At 36.0% G+C, this 17,671-nt stretch overlaps 1 protein-coding gene across 17 annotated transcripts in view; it reads right to left on the bottom strand.

The window, feature by feature from the left end:
• Positions 1 to 16,567, bottom strand: part of osa (trithorax group protein osa) — a 168,950-nt gene extending 152,383 nt beyond the window's left edge. For all 17 annotated transcript variants that reach the window (XM_085957240.1, XM_085957239.1, XM_085957238.1 and 14 more), the window contains exon 1: positions 15,541 to 16,567. In XM_085957240.1, coding sequence (XP_085813366.1) covers positions 15,541 to 16,119 — 579 coding nt within the window. In that variant the 5' untranslated portion in view covers positions 16,120 to 16,567. The remainder of the gene's footprint in view (positions 1 to 15,540) is intronic.
• Between the last annotated feature and the right edge of the window lie 1,104 nt (positions 16,568 to 17,671).

Here is a 17,671-nt window from a genome sequence, read left to right on the forward strand (position 1 = left end):
ATGTAGTGACAAGAGTATGGGGAAAATGTGTCCGAGTGGCACAATGAATCTCGTGGTAACAACGTTCAAGCCTCATTACCGGCGATGATGATGTGCATTTTTAAATCAATGATGCACCAGATCTGAGCGTTGAATATCCAACGTGCTGATGTGCGGAATACCGCGGCTAGAGATACCACTCTTCCCGCGGCGGTGCGAAGACGCGATAGAGAGAGACGGTCGACGGGGCCCGAGATAAGATTGCGCCTTGTGCCAGTTGTGCCACGCTCGCGAGTTGCGGACACCGGGCCCCGCGATAAGTTTATTGCGGCAATTTTATTCTCCGTTGATGGCTTTATAATGCCAGCCAGTGCCGAGCAAGAAGAAGAGTGTCGTCATCCACGTTTAAGGCATCATCAGCGGCGTGGTCACGATTCTTCGAAACTGTAGCCCTGATGCACGCACCAATCGACCCGAATTATTCGCAATTGAGTAGGTATCATATCCTATCTACCAAGGAGTTGTATTATGAGACGACCATACTAAATTATTGCTGATTGCGAAAGCAAGTCACAATTGCTAGCCCCGCTCATCAAGTAGTCCAATTAAAAGTTGGAAAAAATATCATTATGTATGAAATGAAATTGAATTGCCTATTAAAAATAGTGTGAAAATCAGTCTACTAGAGCTAGACTGCAGAAACTTTTCGCCGGTCCGAAAATAGTTGTCCTCCATTTTTAAATGTATAGGATAACCTATACCAAAATTTCCAAGCAAATCCTCATTTAAAAAAATCCCTTAGTCCTTAGTGGAAAACGTCAAACGAAGCGCAATAACTGATAGCCGAGAATAAAAACTAAACGAGTTGTTATTGACACCACTTCGGAACCCAGACATAAACTACACACATTTTGAGTTACAGTGTCATAAAATTATCGTCCACATTGTCGACATGTAAGGAGACATTTTCGGCTGTCAGTAAAAAAACAAAACAGAGAAACCGAATGCAGCCTACGTCTCTCTGAAACAACACTGATTTATATTATTAACGTTATATTTACTTATCGGTTTTTGATTATTTCAATTAAAAATATAATTTCCATGTAAAAAAAATTGTATTCGCATTTAGACGACTAAGTATATAATATAAGATTTAAAAACTATTAAAACAAAATATTATATCCGCGAAATATTTCTCCTATTTTTACCGGTACGCAGGTGTAAAAAAGGTTGGGAAACACTGAATTTCTGGACTCGAGACTCTAGAATCAGTGTCTGCCAAATTATTTAACCTGACGGCACAATACGTAAAGGAATTTTCTTTCGTGGCAAAATTCGATGCTTTTAAAAATAAATAGAAAAAATAATAAAACTATGAATTATTCATAAAAAACTTTTCTATGCGTTAAAGAAAACTTCATAAAGTAAATTGTAATAATACACATGTCCATAAAATAACATGCAATAAGTAAGTAGTAGGATGGGATCATTATTTAACGAATTCACATTTTATAACGGTTTTTTTTTGTACCTAATTATAAGTTGATATTTGACTTAAAATAAAAAATATTTTTCTTTTTAATGTTTTTAGATACTTATGTATTAAATTAAGATACGAGGGTGGGTCAATAATTCCTTAGAAAAAAGCATTAAAACAGTTTTTATTTTTGTATTTTTTTTTTATTTCTCAACATAATCTCCTTGGAGCTCAATACACTTGGTTAGACGTTTCTCAATTTTTTTTAAACCGTCAGAAAAATAAGTTTTCGGAAGGTCCTCAAAATAAGCATTTGTCCGATCGATGACTTCTTCATTTGAAAAAAAACGTTGTCCACTTAGCCATTTTTTTTAAGTTTGGGAAAAGGAAAAAGTCACTGGGGGCTAAATCTGGCGAATACGGTGGGTGGTCGACCAATTCGAACTTCAATTCTTCAATTTTAGCCATTGATCGTAAACATGTGTGAACACGGGCATTGTCCTGATGAAAGAGGATTTTTTTCCTGTTTAAATGAGGCCGTTTTTCTTCAATTTCGTTTTTTAGCTGGTCCAATAAAGATGCATAATAATCCCCTGTTATTGTTTTTCCTTTTTCCAAATAGTCAACGAAAATAATTCCACGTGCATCCCAAAATACAGTAGCCATAACCTTACCAGCTGATTTTACGGTTTTCGCCTTCTTTGGACATGGTTCGCCTTTCGCAATCCACTGCTTTGACTGTTCTTTCGTCTCGGGAGTATAGTGGTGTATCCATGTTTCATCTACAGTCACAAAGCGACGAAAAAAATCATCCGGATTGCGTTGCATGAGCGACAACAGGGCTTTAGAGGCCACCACCCTATTGCGTTTATTGTCGACTGTGAGCAAACGCGGCACCCATCTTGCAGAAACTTTTTTCATGCCCAATTTGTCATGTAAAATAGAAATGACGCTACCTTTTGAGATCCCTGTAACCTCAATTATCTCACTCAACTTTAATCTTCGGTCACTTAACACCATATCGTGGATTTTATTGATCATTTCTGGTGTAGTCACCTCTACAGGACGTCCTGAGCGTGGTTCATCCTTTGTTGATGTACGACCACGTTTAAATTCATTTAACCAGTTATAAATAGTTGCAAGTGAAGCAGCAGATATGCCGTGAACTAAATCCAACTCATTTTTTATTTCCTTTGCTGTGAACCCTTTTATATTAAAATGTTTAATAACAGCTCTAAACTCAATTTTCTCCATTTTTGTAAACAAGCAAATTTTTTTTTTAAATGTACGAAAATAAAAAACAACAACCCGACCAATCTGATTGAAACTTCGCAGCATACTGAATCGGTAGTGCCGCTGCATGAAAACAAACCGCTTACAGTACTAGTCGCGCCACCTGTCGGCTTTTCTAAGGACTTATTGACCCACCCTCGTACTTTAAAATGCAATTATCAAAAAAAAATCTCAAATTCCAAGCTTCGTATTTTTCCGCTAGGTGCCCCTGGTAGAGTGGAGTATTCACGTTAACCATGTAAAATCTTTGTATAAATATTGACCACGTGACATTTACTGTTTTTAAATGCATCCAACAGCAAGTGGATCTCTGCCTGTGTATTTGAATTTACATTTCGCACCCCCAGTAAAATACTGTCGTAAGTCTGAAATGGGCGTTTTCGAGTTATGGATGTGGTTGGATTCGTATTTTTTTTTGCTATTTTAATAAAATACTATCGTATCTCAAACTCAAATAGTGTCGGAGAGAAAGCACTTAATACAGTACATTACTTTCCGAAAACTGTTGAATAGATAATAAAATAGTGTTGTAACTAAGTTACGACAGTATTTTACAAGAAGCTTTCTAAAAAACTAAAACAATACTTTTCAAAAAAATACTGTTGTAACTCTGTTACTACAGGAAAATCTTGAGAGACAGCGTAATTTTCTCACTAATTGCATGGATATTATTGTTCCAAAGTATTCAAACAAAAAAAACTGGAAGCAGCAGATGCAACAATTTTTGTTATCAACAATTAAATGGAAGTAAAATACAAGAAGTATGCAAAAAATACTTTATCAACACATTTGGGGTGAGTGAAAGGTACTGCTCCACTGCATGGAAAACAAGAGATCTTCTTTCCGGAACGCCAATTCCAGAACAAAGAGATCACAAAAAAATTAGTGATGTTTAAAAAATGATATAAGAGCTCACATTAAGTCTTTCCCAGTGATCGAGTAACATTATTTGCGTGCACAGACGTCCAAATTGTATTTAGATGGTAAATTAACAATTGCTGAAATGTATCGGTTATACAAAAAACAACAAGCTGACAGCAATATGCCATTTGGAAAAGAACACTATTATACGCATCTATATTTAATGACGAATTTAATATTGGCTTCTTTAGGCCTAAAAAAAGATTTGTGCGTTGAATGCGACCTATACAATAATTCTTCACCACCAGATGAAAAAAAACAACCTCAAGAAAAATATGAGACACATCAACCTGGAAAAAAGATGCAAGGGATGAAAAGATCAAAGACGTAGCAGAGTCCCGAACTAATGGCCAAAATAGCGTCATTAATGTAGCTGTATATGATTTGCAGGCTGTTTTACCGCTTCCTTGCGGAAATGTGTCAACTTTCTATTATAAACGAAAGTTTGGCAATGTACAATCATACAGTCTATAATATCACTGAAAATATTGCAAACTGATACATGTGGGACGAGAGTCAAGCTGCATGAGGATCCAATAAAATTGGTAGCTGTGTACTCGATTACAATGCATGTAAAAAATATCACCACAATGAGCATTTTATTTTTTACAGTGACAATTGTGCCGGGCAGAATAAAAATAAATACATTGCTGCAATGTATTTATATGCCACCGGGAATTCACAAAAAATACAACGATCTCTCATAAGTTTTTGGTCACCGGGCATAAACAAAATGAAGGCGATATCGTCCATTCTACAATTGAGCAGCAGAAGACCAGGGCTCTAAAAAGTGGACCAATATTTGTGCCCACCCAAATGATTACCATTGTACAAACAAGTAAGAAAACAGGACAACCATACATAGTTAAACCCATGACGACAAATAATTTTCTCAACATGAAAAATCTAGCAGATGAAATCGGTAAAAATTACAACACGGATGAAAATGGAGAAAAAGTTTTGTGGCAGAAGATTAAGGTTATAAAAGTAGACAGAGACTATCCATACATTATTTTTTTTTAAACCAGTTATCATGAAGAATGTAGGAAATTGAATGTTCGACAACAGCAAATAGGCAAACCGTTACCAATGGATGGTCTCAATATATCCAAAGCATATCAAGAGTGGCCAAAAATAACGACAATTAAAAAGAAGGATTTGCTTTCCTCTGCACCGCTAAACATCGTGAATTTTATTATGATTTTTTGCTTCTCTTCCAAGTGATGTTTAAAAATTAAAAATCGTATGTAAAAAATTTATTTTCCCATTAAATTAAATAATTAAGTATTTTTTTGTTGTTTTGAACTAATAATTGTATTTTTCTTTTTTTTTCAATAAATCTTTAAAGATTGTACCATAACTTAATATTTTGAAAACCTTCCTTTACAGTGCCCAACAAATTAGTTGAAATTATTAGAGTGATGGCAGGGAAATTTACATAGAAAGTATTGAGTTGATTCAAATTTTACCATGAAATTGTCAAATATCCTAATAAAATACAGTCGTAACTCAGAAATATTCAAATATCTCCGTTTGTATATGTTTTAGAGAAAAATGATGAATACAGTTGAAAATAGATCATGTTTTTCCATAAAAATGAGTAATAATTTTTACATTCAGACTTTTCCTGTATTTACAAAGAATATTTGAAACTTCAAATGGCTCTCCTGCAAAATGCCAATTTTTGACTTACTACAGTATTTTACTGGGGGTGCGATTTGTTTTGCAAGGTTACAGTAGGCATAGTGTATTTATCTCACGAAGGCACGTCGAAACTCGTTTTTTTGCGTACACATACCAGTCTTTCGTTTGCATTTACTGCGCATCCCGGCTGTCGTGGTGGATGATGGAGTAAATATACTATACGTGGGATTCTTACTTTTATAGCAAATGTGTTGAATAAAGTCGGTTCGTTAATTTTGTCTGGGTCCAAAAGTTCTATGGCGTCATAATAAAACAACACGAGGTCGAATTATTGTAAACATAAACAAAAAACGTAGTATTATAATAGGTAGGTTTATATAATATGTACTTGAATTCAGTGGCGCACCCAGGGGGGGGGCAGGGGGCCTTGCCCCCCCCCCAAAATATGAAAATCATCAGAATGATTTTACACATTGAAATCGAAAGCCAATAAACTATACCTTGGGCTTAGACAAACAACAGGGCAAAAAATGATTTGCAATTCTCCAGCACCCTTTTTAGTAAAATTTCTTAGATTTTAATTTCTAACAACAAAAATTTCGAAACACTGATATCAGGTTTTTTTAGAAACCCGTTCCCTAATGAAATTCTCGGTGTCCACCCGAATTTTGGAGTGGTGTAGGTGATGGCTGGGGAAGGTTGACAGGGCTCTAGTCTGGGGGCCCGGGCTGTGGGGGGGGCGGCGTGTCGGGTTGACCAGATAAGTGAGATAAACACACTTCATAAATTATCTTTCATAGTAAAAAAGTCGGCGGCGGCCTGCGGCGCTATTACACTTCATGACGATGAACATTTTAAATTATGTAATTGTCCAATATATTTTCAGATTATTATGTGTCGAGACAGCTCCAATATTAAAGTAGATGTATTGAAAATCGCCAATAATTCACTGTATAAGTACCCTCAATTTGAACTAAAACACAATTTGAAAAACGTTAATGTAGTGTTTCACACTGTCTTTAATCTAAGCGGTGGATAGGGGGGCCGTCCAATACCCTAGCCCAGTGGTCGGCAAACTTATTAGTCAATAGAGCCAAATATCAACAGTACAACGATTGAGATTTCTTTTGAGAGCCAAATTTCTTAAACTGAAATTATATGCGTAGGTAGTAAGTAGGTACACTGCTAATTTACTTAATAAACTTTAGTTAAAGTTTTAAGTCCTAATTAAATTATAGGTAGGTACACTGAATAAAACTGAATATCATACGTAATAATGATCTTATTTATTAATAAAAATTAAATTGTAAGTCAGGTATCCATAAAATTGAATCATGACAATGACTGACAAACTCGATGTGAATAATGATTGGCCTTGCATCTCCTTGAAAAGTTTGGGTAAGTCAGGTTCGTATGTTGTTGATTTAATTTTAAGCACGATTCCAGGTTCTCATCAATAAATCGATTTCTCAATTTACTCTTGATTTCCTCTCTTGGAAATCTTTTTACTAACCACAAAACTTGCAATATTAACATTGTTGAAAGATTTTATTCAGTACCTAATTAAATACAGAACTTTATTTTTCTTGACTCTTCTCCTCAGCTGCTTTCTTCCTTGCATCATCGACAGAATATTTAGCGCAAAATTAAGAGTTTTTTAGTTGGAGTATCTCTCTAAATTTGAATGCGCTAATTTTTCCCGACACATAAATAAAGGTCGGTAAGCCATTTAAGTTTTGAATAAACGCGAAGTCTCGGTCTATTCAACATTACATTTACGGTTATCCTCTTCCATTTTCTTTGCTTTTTCTTCGTAGCCATGTCAAATATGGCAGAGAGCATCTGTGGCAGAGCCGCACTCAAGGGGCCAAAGAGCCGCAGTTTGCCGACCACTGCCCTAGCCTGAGGGCCCGTTTCAGGATGTGGGGGCCATGGTGTAGGTACACCGAGTGCAATAGACAAAAGACCGATAAACGAGATATTAGGCTGTGTTGTATTGAGTAGGTTGTGTATAATTTAAAAGCAATAATACTTTTTTTGTCAATTTTCAATTAATATGTTGAAACCTCAATATTAAAAAACCAAACATCTGCGATAAACATTCGGCGAAAAGAACGACTACACCTACTACGGTGGTGTAAATCAAAAGAACATTTTTTCGGTGGAATTCGGCATAAATATTGTAGCTCTCTAGACCAGTGTTCCCCAAACTTTCGACATCTGTGTACCCCTTCCATGATTTTCGTAACACTGAGTACCCTCGTCAAAGAAAAATGCATGTAAGTACTTTAATAACAATCAAAATATATTCCTTTTGTAGTACATAAATAAAATAATAATAAACGAAAAATAAAATTCATTCATAATAAAATATAAATAAAAGTTATATTATAAAAAATAACATTCATTATAAACCATGAGAAGGATGAAATTATTTATGTTGAAACGACAGATCATCATAATTTGGTTCCCTAGTTATTAATTTTAATCTGAGATGCGGTTCCACACCCAAAGGCTGTTCCTTTTTTTGACTTAATGTCTACAAATGCTGAAAAGGCAACTTCACATAGATATGAAGTTGAAAAAGGCAATGTATTTCAGGAATTTCTCTGTTAAAACTGGATACACATGTTGCATTTGCAACCTAAATGATGTTTAAGTACACTCCTTATATTTATTTTGCAAGAAGAAGAAGCTGAAGCTAATAATTCCAACAATTGCTCTTCTTCCGCATGCGATAAACCTCCTAGCATGGATGTTGTATTAATGCTTGTTGCATCAGACGTAGCCATAACCCGGTGCAGCGCGTACCCCCACCAAACTCTTCCCGTACCCCAGAGGATATGCGTACCACACTTTGGGAAACACTGCTCTAGACCAAGCGGGTAGCACAGCCGATATTATTTAAGTAATGTTTAAGCATACTAGGTACACATGTCCAGCATGGTCGCTGTTCACTTCCAATCCGCCAGTCGCTGATGACAAGCTCAACGGTTTCCGCCACTATGCCTCCAATTTAATAAAAACTAGGAGAAACTGTACAAATATATCGCCGTGTATTGTGAAATTATGTAAAAATATTTATATGAAGAAGAAAAAGAGCCAGTATTTCCATTCTCATCCTTCGCCCCCCCCCCCAATAATAAAACCTGGGTGCGCCACTGCTTGAATTATAAACAAACAAAATAAAAATTCGCTTCGTGTAGCGCGTTTACAGAACGCGGAATCAGAAACAGGATTTTGTATGCAGGTACCACAGTATTTTGCTATGATCGACGGAATAATAAAAATATAAAATAAACTGCCATCCATCTAGAATCGGACCCGTAAGTATATTATGTTTCGAAACATTTGTCTCAATGCAGTACTACGTAACCTTTTCCATGCACCTGTCACGGGATTTTTTTTTTACAAATTACCCGAGTAAGTGTTGACTACCAGGAAACATCGAATAGAAGTACTTATTCCCTAGTGTTGTAATACAATTATTTTATGATTAAATTTACATTATACATTGTGTACCTAACTACCGAAAATAATGTAAGTACGTACGTACATTGTAAAAATAGTTTCACCTGTGACACTACTTATCGCATAACTGAAAATCGAATAGGCAATCTATACAATGATAATATAAAATTCACGAAACAGAACTTAATAATAACAGTTTGATTCTTCCTGCTTGAATGCGAGTAATTAATATATTCAACACTGTTAGCATATACGAGTACGTGTGTGTTACTAATATTGCGTCGAAGTCCACATTAAAGAAATAGACATACATGTAAATTGTAGCAGTACTATGTAGTAAATACACACACCTACAATTCTAGGTGTTTCCTCGAACTTTGACACTATATTAATAGAAATACTCAACATTGATAATTAATAATTATTGGTGTAAGTAAATTGTAAATAAATACAGTAGAATCAAACTTTTATAATATGATAGGTATAAATAACATCGGGTTATATTAACTGTCCAATTGGGTGCAGAAGGTAGGTGCCTGACTAAGACTACCTGTTGAATAGAGGTAAACGATTACATATAACACACGAAAAGAATAAAAATACACAGTTAGACAGTTTGTTTTTAATGTACATACATGCAGAATACAGAAACGCTTATTTATTTGTATATACAAACTGATATTTTTTTATTTCTCCAAATGCGATGTCACAGAGATATATATATATATCCATACAAATATGTTCATACTATTTAAAGGTGTCGCTAGTTTATTATACCAAACTTTTCAATATTTTCGGATGGAATAATAAGTAAACCAAATCGGACTTTCCGTTGCTTTGTTTTAGATTTAAAAAATTCTCGTAGTGAAATATTTTTTCGTGCCAAGGTAAACGTTAAGGAGGTGGATATTAATAATATTCTCTCCACTTAGCAATACATAACAGGTATCTATATATTTTCTACCAAGATTAGAAGTTAGCCATTCGCTCAGTCTCAAATTATTGGGATAGGGTAATTTTCGAAACCCTAGTCATCATATAAATCTGTGTAAGTTTGGCCACATTTTAAAAGAATTATTACTCATAATTAAATTTTAATACAGAACTGTTACCAAAGGTTGCCTATCCAATAAATATAAATTTTAATGAGCGATATAAGTAGAATGAGACCCCTTCAAGGATTGATCCTGATTAATTATGTATTATAAAATTACGTACATTGAAATAACGATCTTTATTATGTATTTATGTCGGTACTAACTATTACAGTAAAAATAATTTTAGAAGTGACAGAATAGTATAACATATTATTTTTGTGCCATAACGCTTCATCTAGTGCAGTGGTGGCCAAACCGTGGCGCATTTGATGATTACAAGTGGCTCATTGCATCTTTGCGCCTACTTTGAAGTAGGCGGCATAACTGAATCCATCTTCATATTGTCAACACCCATCTGAGTGCTGATTAAAAGCAAAACAAGGTCGCAAATAACTGATTCAAATTTGAAGAATTCTCTGCTAGCTCTCAGTAACAAATTAAACACCAAACATTGAAAGACTAGCGAAATCCAAACGCTCAAAAGCTCTCATTGTTCTATGTCGATACTCTGTATACTCTGTACTCCTGTCGATGTTCTAATATCGATCAGAGCTCTCTCTCTCTCTCTCATCACATACAACAACGGTGGTCCAAAGTAATCTTCACCAAATGAGACTCTCCGACAGCTGTAGCACCATCAGCGGGGTCCACAACAGCGATCACCCTCTCGTACAAGAGATCATTTCTGAATATTGTAGATTGGTGCTTCCAATAAACGTGTGGTTTTCGAACTGGCATAAATTAATTAATTTAATTGCGTGATAAGAGTTATTCCTTTTCTTCCCCTAAGCGAAGCAGATCCTACCCCTATCCCTATTTTCTAACCCCAACCGTGAACGTAAGAAGGTAGAAAAGGTGCTCGAAATGTATGGCGCATCTGAACTCGTCTGTGAAGAAAATTGGCGCATGATAGTCAAAAGGTTGGCCACCCCTGACTAGTGCATGGGTCCGCAAACATTTTTGTTAAGGGCCAAATAGCCAATTTCGAGTATACATATTCATGTAGTAAGCAAGCCTACTTATACTTAAATATCAAAAAGTTGAACGAAACAAACTTAACAGTACTTAATGATAAGTAGACAACAATTGCTTGACATACAGCTCCACTAAGTAGGTACTTAAGACGAAAGTTGGAATTGCTTTTTTTAGATAAGATTTCACCAAATACGGGTTCAAACTTAGTACCTACCTACATCAAACTTAATTGCAAATTTATGTTCATTTGTCAATGCTGACCTGGATTGATATTTTATGTACGAGTATTTCTTTTTTGAAAATGTCTTTTCACACATGTAGGCACGGCCCCTACAAGGGAGGGGGCTGACAGGGCTGTATCCTGAGGGCCCCTGGCTTAGGGGGGACGCGTGTCGGGCCGATCAGCTAAGTGAGACAAACGCACATCACAATTTCCCTCTGATAGTAAAAGTATTTGTGGTATACGAGGATAACATTTTAAAATATGTGGTTGTGCGACCCTGTGTGTGCGGGACAGGAGTTCCGCAGAATACCATTTGGGAAACACTGCTGAAGAGCGTCACACTGCCCTTAACCTTAGCGATAGGTAAGGGGGCCTGTCAAAAATCCTGGTCTGAGGGGGGCGCTTCATGGTGTGGGGGCATATGCATATAGGGTAGCGGTAGGTGCTATCAAAAATAAATAACCAAAATAATCCCCGTGGATAATATGATGCAATCAATCATGGTCATCGCTTGGAAAACATTTCTAGAATTAAGTAGGTTGGACTTAAAAGTTCATCTCTTGAAAATTGTCTTTTCGTTTATCATTGCAGATTAATCACTTCCAAATGAAAGTTATGTGGAAGCTTTTCGATTGTATATTCAGGATTTTAAAATAGGTATGAAAATGTTTTCTGCAAATGCTGCTACTGTATAAAACGGTAGTTTCAGGTCATAAAATAATATATCCGCTGCAAATGTGTGTGGGAATGAAGATGTCATGTCTTGTCGTAAATTTTGACATCAGACAAGAGCCCTGCCAGCCGTTTTTGCGATCCCCTGCTCTAGGGAACTAAACTGATTTTTGGGTAAACGAGTTACCAGTGGATTAAAAATATAAGTAAGTAGGTACTACACATTCAAAAAAACAAAAAAGGTGAATTCAATATTATTTTCTTACAAAAACGTATTTTCAAAAAACACAAATATTGAGATAGCTCAGTAGAATTTCGTGCAAGTAAGTAATGTTTATCGTTTTACATCTGAGTATATCCTGAGGTTATGCGAAATATTAAATGGATTAAAAAAAAAACGACATTACACAGGGCGGGCGGTTACTACCTACCGCTTTAAGCAGGAGTCCAGTTACAATTCACAATTTCGAATCAAGGGTTAGAGTGGGTCGACTCTTTGGACCCCGTATAAGTAGGGGTGGAGGTTTCAGAATATTTTTTTAAAGATTTTTTCTTCTATATTGCTGTAATTTAAAAGCTAGACGTCATCTTTATTAGACTACTTATATTTTCGACTTATTCGTGGTGGCATTTTTGCGTTGATGTGTCCCTGCTACTTTCTAAGAAATCGGGAAGCATCGGGGTTTCTCCCAATGTGAAAAAATTGAACCTGCCATTGGTGATACAATATTAGGAAGCCAATCACTGTGTTCAAACAAATAGCTTCGGTTATCGACATACCTACCCAGGTACCTATGTTATAAATGAGTTTAGAATTTAGATTTTAAATACTCGACGTTTTATAAAATCTTAAAATATGGACTATTTACTCACTCGGTGTATTGGTTATAAATAACCTTAGACCACGGGTTCCCAACCTATGGGTCGCGACCCCGAAGGGGGTCGCGACGGGTTTTTTGTGGGGTCGCCAACTTATAGTCAACTAAATTTTTTTTTTCACTATAATGCAATTTTTATATTTAATGGTGTCTTGAACTTTGAATAATTTCATATATTTTTTTAAATCAAAATAAGTGTAATCTAGGTACGCTATTCTATCACAAAGAACCAGCTTCCCAAGCATTCCACTGCATGCCCTTGCCAGTAAGACTCTTCCAACTCCTCTGCAAGAGGCACTTGATTTGCTGATAAAAATCGTAAATTACATCAAATCTGGAGTTTTTAACACCCGTCTGTTTAAAGAACTGTACAAAGACATGAATTCTTTACACGAGGTTCTTCTTTTCTACACTACAGTACGCTGGTTGTCGAAAGGATATATTGTGAATCGTGTCTTTGAATTGAAAGATGAAATCAAGTTGTTCCTGGAAGTGCAAGGGAAACATGACCTTTTGGTATACTTTAACAACAAAGTTTGGTTGAAAAGAGTAGCATATCTAGCAGATATATTAGAACAGCAAAATAGGCTTAACCTGAAACTTCATGGAAAGAAAACGAATATTATCGCATTTCATGATAATCTCGGGGCATTTTTTTATCCAAGCTGCAAAACTAGCGAAGAAAAATAAATCTTGGAAACATTGCCATCTTTGAGAAACTCTGCAGTGTGGTAGATGAATCTGAAGGTGAAATAAATGAAAATTTGAAGGAGGAGATTACTGGCATCTCGAATCCCTTGAAAACGAAAGCGTTACTCCCCTGAGCTGCAAGAAGAAGAAACTACATTGGCAGGAAATCCATTCTCTGCTTCCCTTGATGTAGCCAGCATCCCCGATGAATTACAAGATGAATTCTTGGATTTGTGGAATGATTCCTCGGCACATAACTTGTTTAATGAAAAATTCCTCACACAATTCTGGTGTGGTATGTATCATTCATACCCAACTCTGTGACGATGCTTGCCTTTCGAGTTTAAGTTGCATTTGTGTCTACATATCTCTGCGAGAGTGGATTTTCAACTCTTCTTCGTTGAAAAACAAAAGAAAGAAATTAAATGTTGAGAATGACATGAGGTTGTCGTTAAGGTGACGCATCAGTGAAACGCCAAATAATTTTCAACTGTATGCGCGACGAAATTTTGGACTCGCTGCCATTCAGTGAGAGAATGTTGACCCGGGAACACGTCACTTTGCTGCGTGATGGCGACGGGTCAATTAATTCTAAAATCTTGTAAAGATGACTAAAAACGTTACCCATTTACATTAAAAAGAAAACATGTCAATGAATATATTATTATTGTTATTAATAGAACAATAAACATAACATAAAATGGACGTATGTTGGATTTATATAACAAATAATATTTCGTTTGACAGGCGTCATTTTCACCCGCCACCCGCAATCCGCGCATCGCCTAGCAACGATCTTTTTAGACCGTGCCTCAACTAATGCATGGCCTTAACAAAAACACCCGCGAATTTTAAGGCTGGTTAATAACATGCAATTGCAACCATCGCATTAAATTAATTATTAAACATAAATTAAAATAAAATTATACTAAAAATTACCTTATTAAAAATGCCTTTTTCAATTGCATCGGGGTCGCGGGTCACATGGCTTTTATAAAAAGGGGTCGCCACCCGAAAAAGGTTGGGAACCTGTGCCTTAGACTATAGATACCCGTTATAACACTTTCGGTACAGTTCGGTTATGAGGAATACAACAATAAACACATTTTGAAAATAGCCGATATACCTACTGGATTATTTGTTAGTTTGGGTTAGTTTAGGTTAGGTTAACCTAACAAATAATCCAGTATATCGGCTATTTTCAAAATGTTTTTTCCGCTGTATTCCTCATAACCGACCTGTACCACACTTTCAAATACTTTTCTGTACATATATATATTATGTTTCATGGCTTGCTGTTCAAATCTTGAACGTGTAATTTGTAACGTATATGTAAATTAAACAAATAAAATAATTGAATTGACAGTGATGCGTCGTAAGGACCCCCACGACATCTTCACATTCGTTTTACGAGGGTTGGATGTTAGCAATTCGCTCAAGCCATCACACAGATGCCATGGATCAAAACAATGTTTGTTTGTAATATGTAACCAATCAATAATAGACTTATTTGATTAAAAAAACAAAACATGAATTCGAATCTATGTCCCATCGATTAGGAACCAAACGTGTTGGGTAACTTGTAAGTAAGTATGTATATTGTGTTTTAGTTATATTTAGTTTATTTTAAATATAACCGCCAAATTTATATATTAACACGTAGATATTTGAAAAGCACTTATTTATACCTTCTCAAACCTACTGTAATTAAATAATGACGTCGTTTAAGTCTGTTCCACCACACAAATAATAATGTTGTTGTTTCAGATAATCACAACACATTTTGTATTATTATTGGTAGACCAGCTGTCAGATTTACTAATACATACTTACATACAGCAAAAGCACGACTCAAATTCCGTTAATTTAATATAGTAATTATTATTGATAAGATAACACGTTAAATAATAGTAAAAAGGTATGTATTCTTCCCCAATAGATCTGTCAAATAGAAACACAATACAAGTTTAGTTCACAGATAGCTAAACACACTGCAGAAGCGACATTATAGAATGACGTCACGGACTGAGAAAAAGTGATAAAGCTCGAAGAATCCTAATGTCAAATGGGGTAGGTATGTGAGAAAAAAGACCGCCATAAATATGTAAAGCGTATCCACAGGTTGTGCAATCTTCAAATATGTAAATCGAAATGGGTAAACAACAATACACATTTTAATACTGGATATAAAGCAGTTTCGAGAATCTATGAATAACTCACCGGCGAAGGATTTCTATAAGGTTGCGGGCTGTAGGGCGCCATAGGTCTCGGGGGGCCCCAACTCTGGGCGTAAGGGCCGGCCGGCTGTTCGTAGCTATTAGGATACCGATGTGGAGGTCCTCCGCCTGATTGCAATAGTGAATTTAACGTAGGCGTCGGTCCCGTCGGTTGCGATATACTTTGACCCGATAGGAAGCGTTGAGGCTGAGCCCCGTGAGGAGATCTCGGCATCTTTCCGGGAAACTCGGGTCTCGGGGCATAATTGCCGTACACATCACTGTTGTCAGGGTAGCCCCGATATTGGCCATACTGCGGATCTTGCGGACCCCGATCTGGTCCTCTGTCACCGTGCATGTCGCCGTGACCGGGCGCAGCGCCTTCCGGCCGATACTGTCCCATTTCAGTCGCCATCGGGGACTTGGCCTTTGTATTCATTCCACTGTCACTCGACATTGCCCGACCGACGGTTTTGTCGGTTCCATTCTGCAGCAGAATATTTCTAGAGTCAGAGTGCTGTTCTGGCGACACCCGCTCACTGTTCGCGTCGTTTTGCTGAGTTTCAGCTCGCGTCGCAGCCATGTTCGGCTCGCGGCGGCCGTTTCACTGCCGACACCCCGTCACGCGAACGAATCTGATATTTCTACGTTACGTCGTAGCTATTTAATACTAAATACACTAAATACTGTAGAACTTCCATCACTCATTTAACCGTAAATCGGTCACTTCACATACACTCAAATAAAACTACGCGAACCAAAAACGATCACCTTCCGACAGTCGACATTATTCACGTATCTCCATTAGTGCGAAAGGAGGTTAGGGGAAAAGGTTACATATCGTTACGTTTTAATAGAACATACATAAAAACACACGAAAACGATAATCCGACGACGTTCCAGAATTGCATTATCATTTTCAAATAATCACTATGCAAACTTTAAAAGAAAATGAACTAGAAAAAGCGCCAAACGAGACAAAATCACAATAGCCCCGAACTATTTAACTCCGCCATTAAACGAGTTGCTACACCGCTTCTTTTTGGCATGTAGCTATCTTCACACTTATCCATGTGCACTCTGCACAGTTGGTATTATAATATGGCGGACATACCGTTTTCAAACATTCCTAATATGCTAGTTCACGGCCATTAAAATATTTTTTTCGATATTTTTTTCAAAAGGACCTCTTGTTTTATTATATAAAACGAAATAGTTGCAATTTTTTTACTTCAATTATTCAGTGTATCAATATAAACTATTAGCGACTTTAACTTATATTGACTGGTGGGACATAATATAATGATAATATTTAAAATTGTACTATAATCAAAGAGATGAGTCCAATCTCTTTGACTGCAATACAATATTTTTCTATTCATATATTTTTGCCACAAATGATTCATTAGGATTTTATAGGTAGGTACACAGGTCTTGCTGTGTAAATACACATACTTATCTAAAATTATTTTAGGCTGGGGTAATAATTCTGTCGGCTTTCAACCCGTCAGTATATTTCAAATCGACCAATAATGATTATTAAAAAAACCCAATAGGTAGGTTGGTATACCTAGCTACAACTACAAATAAAGCAGGTTCGCTAAATTTTAAACACGGTTTGATAGTGTACTATTGTCGAACAGTCAAAATATGACCATTTTTATCACTTATCAGCATTTTTTTATCAGCATGGTGGAGTTTTAAGTACTAGGTATCTAATAAAAATAAAACTTTATTTTAAAATACCCAAGTGTCAGGTGTATCCTACCTATAAGTTATAACTACCTATAAGTTTAGTCCACGCTAAATTTTAATAGTAATGTAACAAGCAGTGCAATTAATTAAATTTTATAGTTGTTAGTACCTAGGTACTAAGATAATATCATAATTTTGTTGTGTTTTTCAACAAGAATAAGCAATGTTTGTAGTATTAATAGCCGATGGAAATGTTGTTAAAATAACTGTAGATTTCTTGAAATTTAGAGTAGTTACTAGCCAGATAGATCTACAATCAATTTTTTTTAATATATTTATTTTTTAAGTTACGGTGTTTTAAAAACGGTAAATTAATTGTCATAATAAATACTGTACATATTTATTTAGTTATTCTGTTGGTATTTGTACAGGGAATTGTA

Source organism: Rhyacophila brunnea, unplaced genomic scaffold (assembly GCF_057557595.1).
Source record: "Rhyacophila brunnea isolate RB1 unplaced genomic scaffold, BYU_Rbru_1.0 scaffold_6, whole genome shotgun sequence".
NCBI classification, from domain to species: Eukaryota; Metazoa; Arthropoda; class Insecta; order Trichoptera; family Rhyacophilidae; genus Rhyacophila; species Rhyacophila brunnea.